Here is a 10,321-nt window from a genome sequence, read left to right as displayed (position 1 = left end):
TTGGGGAGTGAAGTTGACCTTCACATAGCCATTATAAATAGCTCCTCTGCTTTAAGTCAGTGGCAGAAGTGGGAATGATCCAGGCTAAAATCTTACTTCCCGTCCTTCTTGCTTGCCATCCCACTCCCTCCTGGCTTGTGGCCAGGGGCGGTTGCTGCTGTACTCTGTAGAGAACCGCCCCTGTGAACAACTAAGAAGAAATAGTTAAGTATCGTACCTCCTTGCACTGCATATGGGCTGCTCACTCCCCCCCTTTTTTTAATTCACAAGGTGAGTCAGAGTAGAGGCAAGCTTCTTTCTTCCTGTTCAGAATGATTCAGGCAGGAGAGGCAATAAAAATTCCCTGAAAGAAAACAAGGAGGCACAGTGGAATACACTGCAGCTGAAAAGCCACCAGACAGAGACCCCTCCATTCAACACCTCCGCTGGGAAGAAAGTTGGATCTGAATCACCTCTGGAGACAAAGCTAGTCCTGGGTTGACCAAAATGTCTCTACCTTGGCTGATAACTCTGAGTTGCCTTTCAGCTTCACTTTTCCCTGCAACTCTTGGCACCCAAAGAAGAGAAGGTGAGACTCAAAAACTTGAATTAAAAGCATCCTGCTCTAGTTTTGGAAAGGGGTTCCATTTAGTTCCATTTCTCTGTTTTCTGTTTTCCATGTGAAGGTTTCCCCTTAGGCAAGTCTCCAAGTTGCAGCACAATTTGAGGTGCACAAGAAGATGCAGCGTGAGCAGGTGGGATTTCTCAGGGAGTAGGAGCAGAGGTCTTTAATGGCCAACTCTGAACAAGTGGATAATATAGAATACAAGATTAGCTCTTCACCCATCTTGTCTTCTCCAGGTCTTGACCCCTTTCCTCTCCTTAAACCTGCTCATATCATGTCTCATTGAAGCTTATGGACGGTCACAAAGCAACTGAAAAAAGCTGGCTCATGTTCAGATGTTTCATTTGGGTGTGCGATAAAAACACTGCAAGGTTGTTGTAATCACCATTATTAGGCCAAAGCTTGAGACATATATCCTACCATTTTAACAAGTCATTTCATTGTCAAGGAAAGTAACTGAATAATAGCTAAGACTGAGAGTGTTTCATTCGTAAAGTAAATTATTCATTCTAAATTCCATGAAAATTCTGTGCATTCTATTTTTCTCTAATTTTTCAGATGACTGATAATCCAAAACAGACAATTTAAAGCCCTTTCTATATTTTGTACATAGTTTTGCAGGCAATGCAATTATTTCTCAAGGGAATACTTTAATTATTTATTCTGGCTTTCAGGTTTGACGCTGAGTTGAATGTACAAGTTTAACAATCTTGGTGAAGCATTTGTAACGTATGTTCATACAATTAATTTCATGACATAATTTTACTAGGATTAAGAAGGTGTTTCTATCAGTATGCCTTTGGATAATGTGTGCAGCTGACATATCATCTTATAACTGATAGTATATGACTCTAGCTATCAATATTTCAAAGTCATGTATATTTTATACCATTGTAGATATTTTTCCTTTTAAGCATTGTAGGAAACATCACTTCACAGGTGAGAATTTTAATATAAAGCCTTATTCTATATATCATGTGGGGACATCCAGTCCCCCTTCTCTTTTTTTTTTAGAAATGTTTTATTATTTACAATAATAATCCCTAGTGCCTGGTGTACAGCGTGTTGTCTTGGTTCATAAATTTAAGGAAAAAACACAAACATTGGTAGTTAATACAATCAATAATAATTAATTTTTGTACTTCCATAATTAGTATATTAATTAATAGTATATTACTTTGATCTTCCCTTCTCCCAATAGTATTCTCCTTCTTCAACCCCAAAACATATATAATTGTTTAATTTCCCCTCAATATTTCAGTCATTCCTTAATCCTAATTCTCTTCAACTTAATTTACCTTTGAATTTCAAACTTTTCATTCAAATACATCATCCCAATATTTTTACATTTTATATATTATTAAAAATACTATATTATATCTATTATCCCTCTTATTGTAAGGCCCCTTTATATCCAAAGTTATCTGTTCTTTTAACCATATTCAAACAAGTGTTTGCTCATGTAATACTCCATCTGGTAGAGTGAGTCAAATCTCTTGAATCTGTCTCTGGCCTTCTTCTTTTGCCAAGTGGCTTTCCAAATTAATATATTCTGCTTGCCAGGAAGTTTTTGCATTTTTGTAAGTGTTGTTGGGAGTAGAGAAGACAGAATACGTAAAATATATGCTTTTTGTCTCCCAAACTCCAATGGTTCTCCTGGCAATTCTATAGTCCATTTTGTTAAGTCTTCTTTCTTATCCTGAGGTTTATTTTGATGTTCTAATAAATAAAGTATCTTTTCCATTTTTGTTGCTATGTCCAAGTCTTGTAGGTTTTTTCCTGTTTGTGATAAATTATAATTCTCTTCATTTGTAGCTTCGCTGATTAAGTCATTTTCTTCTAGTTTATGTTCTGTTATCTGGTTTGTTTGTTCATTCTTTACCATCATTTTCTGAGTGTTTTTGATTGTGAGTTTAGATTAGAGATGTGCTCATTTATGTGATCAACTTTGCGTTGTGTTTGATCTCCCCATGGTTTAAAATATTGTCATTTGTATCTGTCATAGTATTACATACATTTCCTCCTGGAAAGTATTTGTCTTGTCTTGAAATGTTGCTTCTGGAGACCTTTGGTATTCCAGGCTAGGTCCTTCAGGAGTAACAATTAAATGTGGTTTTCTGTCATTTTTTGATAAGTATGCAATATCCATGTTATCCCTCCCCTTTCAAATAATCTGTCATCACTGCCATAGTCTCTATAATTAGCCAAACTCAGAATCCAAACAGTGCCGGGAACCTGCTGCTTGTGCAGCCGGGTTGCCGGGAACCTGCTGCTTGTGCAGCCGGGTTGAGAAATTAGCTGCTGGTGATACTGGGCAGAGGCTGCTCCTGCCCAGGGTTGGCGTCCATGAAAGAAGGACACAGAGATCTCTCGGGGTGAGGGCTCCGCTGCTCCTGGGATGGACACCGAACCACGAGGAGCAGTGGACCTTGTTTATTTATAGTTCAAAGCAACCAATCATGTTTAATTATTGTTCAAATACACCAATCATGATTACACATGTGTTCTTCTAAACTATCCTGAAAGGACATAGGTGTAAATGGTAGATTCAAATACAGTAATGACCAATCATCTGCAGGAGGCGTCAGAATTTGCCTTATATGAAATAGCCAATGGTGTGAAAGAATTATGTAATCATGCCCTTATATGGCTGTAGCCAATGACATCTCTCCTAGGTTTCTTTGTCTACCAGATTTATGGCTTACTTCCTTACACATGGTTCACTGAAGACTTTCCATGGCAGAAAAGTACTAGCCAGAAAAGTACTAGCCAGCTTCATGTATAGGAACAGAGATCATGGTTATTCCAACATCTCCTCCGTTTTTGTTTTAAATGCAGAATCTGTATGTTCCGCTTCAAAGTTGAGGAGGGATGGGTTCTTTAGAGACGCACCCTCGGGAGAGTCAAGAGGCGAACGAGCCCAAAAGACATATTTATTTACCTCTTTGGGAGACAAAGGAGTCTCTAGTTCAAATTGAGCATTAGGCTCTTCTGAATCCTCCTGGGGAAGGGATTGATACTTACTGTGCCATAAGGAATCAATTCGTTTAACAGCTCTCTGTTCAGCTATCAAAGAAATACTGTTAGTAATACTTCTGATAAAAATAGGCAAGACACAAGGTAAAATAATGCATCCTAATACAATCATACCAATTAAAGCTACAATAGCTTGTAAACCAGGTAATTTGGGAAACCAGGAGCCAAGTAATTCCTGAAAGTTGAAACCATTTCAAGTTTGGACAGGAACATGAGCTACAGAGTTCACATAGATGATGATGGTAGACTCGTTGTTAACAACAGGTTGTTCCTTCTGGGTCCATGCGATGGGCAAAAACAGTGTGAAAAGAGTCATTTTTGACTGGAACCAATGTCAAAGGTGTGAGCCATTGTAAAGAACGGGATGGGATAGCTGGTGAAGTGGAGGCACAATGAAATGCTGCAGGCTGAGTAGGCGGCAAAACTTTGACGTCTGGGGTAAGCTTTCAGATGGAATTGTGTTTTAGTGGCATCAGTCAGTGGTGTTAAAGCTGAAAAAAGTCACAAACCATGCTGTCATCTTTAATGGGTTCTGCAGTTGTGTTTGTGGAGGCATGATACGGACGAACGTGGCGACCGGGGATCCACAGCACTTTGTCTGGCAGTTGAACAGCTGCGTAGCTTCTTCCCCAAGTGAGAAGGTCTGCAGGGCCTTTCCAAGTTAGGTCTGGAAGTTGGCGATACCACACTTTGGGTTTAGGCTGATCTGCAACTGGAGATGAAAAATGCTGCTCTGCAGCTGTGGTTAAGGGATAGCCAGTCAAGTTGGAAAAGTTTAGAGTGTAGAGGCAAAGATTAAGAGTTTCTTGCACTGCTGGGAGGTTGGGGTTTCGTTTTCCCCCGTTCTGATTTTTATAACGATCTAAAGCATGTTTCAAGGTTTGGTTAGCCCTTTCCACCAAGGCTTGGCATTGGCTATTATATGGAATTCCGAATTTGTGTATTATTTGCCAATGATGACAAAATTCTGCCATGGCTTGACTGCTATAGGCAGGGCCATTATCTGTTTTGAGTTCTTTTGGACATCCCAGCACTGCAAAGGTCCGAATACAATGATTAATTACATGTTTAGTGGCTTCACCCCTTTGGGGGGTGGCCATGATGAATCCTGAGAAGGTGTCAATTGAAACATGCAAATACTTACATGGGGCAAATGGTGCATGTTGTGTGACATCCATTTGCCAAATTTGGCAAGGCTCCAATCCCCTTGGATTAACACCCATAGGGATTGCAGTTGCTTGTTTGCTGCATGTTGGGCACTGCTGGCGAATTGCAATTGCTTCTGCAGCGGTGATGCCAAACTGCCTCTGCAAAGCTTTGGAATTTTGATGGAAATATGAATGACTTTCCCAGGGGGTGAGGGGTTGGAAAGAACAGGCCGAAGGTCCGGAGGCAGCCTGATCTGCAAAATTGTTTCCCACTTGCAAAAAACCTGGGAAAGGCTGATGACTACGAATGTGAGCAACAAAAATAGGATGTTGGCGTGAGAAAAGCAACTCTTGCAGCGTGGAAAAAAGTTGCAATAACTCTGGCTGAATAGAGGGAGACAAGTAAGATCCAAAAATTACAGTGATAGTGTGATAGACATAGACTATCCACAATTAGGTTCAAGGGGTGAGCTGAAAAAAGTTGACAGGCCAAAATTGAAGCAGCCAGTTCAGCCTTTTGAGCTGACTGCTGGGGTGTTGTTTGCTTGGTTATCCATTGACCATTTTCCAACCAGGCACAGGCGCCACACTCCTTGCTCCCATCTGCAAAAACTGTAACAGCCGAATGTAGGGGGTGAGGAGACAAGGGTGACAACCAGTCAATGGGTACAGTGCGAACAATTTGCAAACGATAATCGGGTGGTGGGTGGCAAGAAATCTTGCCATGCCAATCAGCTAAGGAAAATTGCAATTCACTGGAGGTTTGAAAAAATGATTCCCAAATTCGCAAAGACATAGGCACAAAAAGAGTGTCTATCTCTAGCCCAATCAAGGCTTTCGTTCGGTGACGAATTTTAAAAATCAATTGAGCCAATTGTGCTTCTCTGGTTAAAACAGAAACTTTGGGCGTATGGGATAAATGAATCCACTCCAAAATTTTCAATTGGTTAGCACATTGAACAATAGCAGCAGTAAATCTACATTTCTCTTCTCCAAAAGTATTGAAGATTCCATAATCATATTTGGAGTCAGTGTATATGTTCCCCCTTTCCTGTATTAACAATCTCAGAGCCTGTTGTAAGGCATAAAATCCACAAGCTAGTGCTGATTAAGGGAGGGAAATTCTCCCAGATATCACCTTCTATCAATGTGTCCTGCACAAAGACACAAAAACATCAAAAACAAAAAAACAAAAACAAAAAACAACTCCACAAAAAGATCAGAGTAATTTCTTTTGGGTGATGTTTAACTAAAAACTCAAAAATTTCCAAAAACTTGTCCAACAATTAATCTCTCCTCTTACGAGTAAAAAAAAATTGCAAGCTGAAACTGCAAGAGTGGGCATCAAGTTTCACATCCACCCCCCTTTCTCAGACTGGAATTCTAAGCAGAGAAAAAAAAATTGTTAAAAGGACCAGCCACCCCCCCTCTTCTGGCTGTCTCTCCCTTTCTCACTCTTAAAGTAACACAGCGGGGTTGGGGGGGGGTGGTAAAAGAAACTTTACAAAAATCTCACCACCAAAAAAAAAATAGTTTGCTCTCCTATACATGCATTTTCTCTCACACATCATCCATGGCTTTTACAACAATAAAATCTGCAGTTTACTGTTCCTTTCACAGCCTGGGACGGGGTGGGGGGTGGTAGGTGGGTTTGAGGGCTAACACACTCACATTTACATATCAGCAAATTAACTCATTCACTTCCATTCTGACTGCTTGCATAAACAATTTCACATACAAAAATTTCATTTCATACTTTCTCCAGACAAACCATACATTGTTAAATAAGGCCTTTTTGTTTGGTGTTATCAGAGAGGATTTTGACCCTCTTCCAAGTCTTGGAAATAACACAGAACAACACAGACAGACATATATACACAGATACTATTAAAACAACATTTATTTAGACATATGGCTTGTCCTACAAGAGGTGAGAAAAATCATGAGGTGATTCCAACCGAACATGGTTTCTATAGGGCCCTTTAACCATCTCCTATTTTTCTCACCATTCCAAGTCCAAGCTTAATGTTCCAAATGTCCATATATATATATATAACAAAACAAAACACACATATCAATTTGGGGTTTTAGGCCAAAACAATAATCCAAAGAGCTATATTAAAAGAAAAAGATAGAAGAAAAAATTGATTTTATTTCTTTGATTTTTCTTTTCTTTAGGTTTACAACAACAACTACTTTCCTATTCTTTGATTTGGTAGACCAGAATTGTCAATTTAGCTTGGCTCGGAGCCTGCAATGGGAAGCTAGATCTCAGACAACTCCAGGCAGTTGAAATCAACAGGCGCGCCCCTGGACTTTACTGAGAACAGCTCGCCCCAAGAGGCTCTTTCAAGCCCCACATAAGCCAATTCTAACAGGAGTTCATTTCGGGCATATTCGTTGTCTATTTGCCTTGTTATTTCTTCCTGCAGTCCATCCACAAAGTCTGAATAAGCCTGATTGGGACCTTGATAAACCTTTGCAAAAGACATTTTAGCTTTTCCGTGAGGATCATCTATCTTGCGGAAAGCTGCTAAAGCCCCTTCCTGTATCAAATTAAAAGCCTCCCTTGGGCTTTGAGCCTGTTGGTCATTAGTAATGAATTGTCCCGTGCCAAATAATTGATCCCTATTTACTCCTTGAGGTAATCCAGCAAGAATTTTTTCTCTATTTCTTTTTTATTTATATTCAGATTCCCAAACAAGATATTGTGATAGAGTCAAAACCATGTTAGCTATAGATATTCAGTCAATTAAACACATGGTATAAGTGTTACCTATACTTATTAAAATTCCTTGCACATAGTTGATCAATTCATGATGCAAGGGTGTATACTCTTGGATTGGTTAACCTCCGGCTGCTGGTGCCGGCAAAAAATTAACAGGATAACAAGATGACAAATCTTCCATGTTCAATTGTGATTTAACAGATTCTGGCTGAGCCTGAGGGGCTCAGCCGCAGCTGAGGTGCCCTGCTGAGTTTCTCCCGGCTGAATCCTCATAAGGAGGGGGAGCCGGCTGAATCCTCATAAGGAGGGGGAGCCGGAGAAACTGAAAAGGCTTTAAGACTCGCCAGGCAGCCAATTTTAATTATCAATTAACTCCCTCAACTCCTGCAGATGCGCTGTCTGCTGTTGAGAGAATTTTCCACCCATACTCACGAAAAGTCCTGCGTCTAGCGACGGACGAGGATGAGTCGCGGCCACCGTCGGGCGAATGAGAATGGATGGCTGAAGACGTATTCCGCAGAATCACGTCGGGGTCACCAGTTGCCGGGAACCTGCTGCTTGTGCAGCCGGGTTGAGAAATTAGCTGCTGGTGATACTGGGCAGAGGCTGCTCCTGCCCAGGGTTGGCGTCCATGAAAGAAGGACACAGAGATCTCTCGGGGTGAGGGCTCCGCTGCTCCTGGGATGGACACCGAACCACGAGGAGCAGTGGACCTTGTTTATTTATAGTTCAAAGCAACCAATCATGTTTAATTATTGTTCAAATACACCAATCATGATTACACATGTGTTCTTCTAAACTATCCTGAAAGGACATAGGTGTAAATGGTAGATTCAAATACAGTAATGACCAATCATCTGCAGGAGGCGTCAGAATTTGCCTTATATGGAATAGCCAATGGTGTGAAAGAATTATGTAATCATGCCCTTAGCCAATGACATCTCTCCTAGGTTTCTTTGTCTACCAGGTTTATGGCTTACTTCCTTACACATGGTTCACTGAAGACTTTCCATGGCAGAAAAGTACTAGCCAGAAAAGTACTAGCCAGCTTCATGTATAGGAACAGAGATCATGGTTATTCCAACAAAACAGCCCAATTTTGTATAGTTCTTATCTTTATATATAATTTTTATAGTCCACTGTATTTCCAATTGTCAAGGCATCAGTAAAATCAGTTTTTTATAACAGTTCTTTCATTCAGGGGTCAGTCGTCAACCAGTCAAAATTGCAGTTCAGTATATATAGCTACCTTGAATCCTTTCTGTAAATTCCTCCCTAAAAGATTAGCCAAGAGTCAACCTTTTTCTTTTCCTGTAAACAATTCTTGAGTTTAGACAACAGTCAAAGTATTTTTTTTTCCTTCAGACACTTTCTAATCTTACGGCTGGCCCAGTATGTATTCTTTGCTTTGTTCCCAGTAAGCTGTCTTTTTGAAGATTATTAAAGTTCAAGGGAACAGATTAATCTTTATTTCTTGGTGTCTTGCCAATTTCTGAGTCAGTATTATTAATGTTCTATGTTTTAATTCTCCACTAGGTGTCAGTAGTTGTTTTTCAGCTTTGTCAGGCAAAAAATTATTCTTATTTTTTTATACATAGTTTCATCAAAACCCTTTAGAGTATAATCTTAGCAGGGTTTTTTAGTTTCTAGATTTATCCAAACTGTAGTATTTTAAATTTGATTTCACTATATTTCTTTCCCCCTTAAAGGTTAATTTGCCACTTCTGTCTATGGAGGAGTGGGGTTGTAGTCCCCTCCCTTCACTTTCAGAGGTTTTCTTACTTTGGGGATCTTTCCCAAGGACTTAGTTACAGAGTAGAGGAGAGAAAATGGATACTCTCACCAGTTCCAAGCATGCTGTTCATTATTGTTCTGGTTCGTGCTCCTGGACTTTGGCTGCAAATAGCTTGGGCTAGATGCTGGTGTGCAGCTAGCCTTTCTCCTGTTGGGTCAGAGGGCTTCCCCTGGATTGAATGGAATGACCGCCATCATTCTGTGATCATCGGGGCAGCCCTCTTTCTTCACTGCTTCTCTGGGGTGACTTCAGAGCCATTTAAGGTCACCTGGCAGGACAAAATCAGCTGTGGGGTGCAGAGCTCTGCAATCCCATGGCCGTACGCTACGGCACAAAAACTGGAAGTCCCCAGTCCCTCTTCTCACTGCCCCCAAACCCCAAGCTTTTTCTTTGCTTGTCTCTCCAAAAACAGAATTTGGAAAAGAATATCTTCTCTGCATATAGAAGCCCAATTCAAGTGCCAAGTGTGAGCTATTAATAAGAAGTGTGAAAACAAACAAACAAACAAACAAACAAATAAAGCAGTACCAACCAAAACCAGAGATATGGCAGGAATTAAAAATCTCTATGGAGTATCCTGAAAGAAGGAGCAATTTAACACAACTGTTTTCTTGACCTATTTCTAATTATTAAAGCTTTAAAAACCTTTAAGAGAAATAAAATCTGACTCTGATTTCTCTCTATCTCTTCATGGATATCAATCTCATCACAAGGTTTGAACAATGTGTTTGTGATAGTTAGAAATGCATTTATGCTCACTAAAGGAAATTAGTAAACTAGGAATAAACTGTTCAAAGTATAGGCAACTGAATTTCCCTTAGAGTGCTCAACCTTAGGGTTGGGAAATCACTCCATGAATCCAAAAAAATAGAAGAGTAGACTTTAAAGACAGCTTAAGAAGAAACCAAGTGTTAAGTCGTGGGCTCTGGAGAGCAGGAATGAAGACACGAGGCTGAGTACAGAATAACTCATACTTTTATTCTTGCTGGAACTGTACTGAAGCTTAGGCC

The 10,321-nt window shown here is 40.1% G+C and overlaps 1 protein-coding gene across 1 annotated transcript in view; it reads left to right on the top strand.

Moving 5' to 3' along the window:
* The first annotated feature begins 335 nt into the window (after positions 1–335).
* Positions 336–10,321, top strand: part of LAMC2 (laminin subunit gamma 2) — an 83,988-nt gene continuing 74,002 nt past the window's right edge. The window contains exon 1 of the mRNA XM_081323234.1: positions 336–568. Within this exon, the coding sequence (XP_081179360.1) occupies positions 487–568 (82 nt within the window). The 5' untranslated portion in view covers positions 336–486. The remainder of the gene's footprint in view (positions 569–10,321) is intronic.

The sequence above is a fragment of the Vipera berus genome (genome assembly GCF_964194415.1).
Source record: "Vipera berus genome assembly, chromosome: 3".
In the NCBI taxonomy this organism is placed as follows: domain Eukaryota; kingdom Metazoa; phylum Chordata; class Lepidosauria; order Squamata; family Viperidae; genus Vipera; species Vipera berus.
The sequence above is the reverse complement of the archived record's forward strand: the minus strand, read 5'-3'. Positions and strand labels throughout refer to the sequence as shown.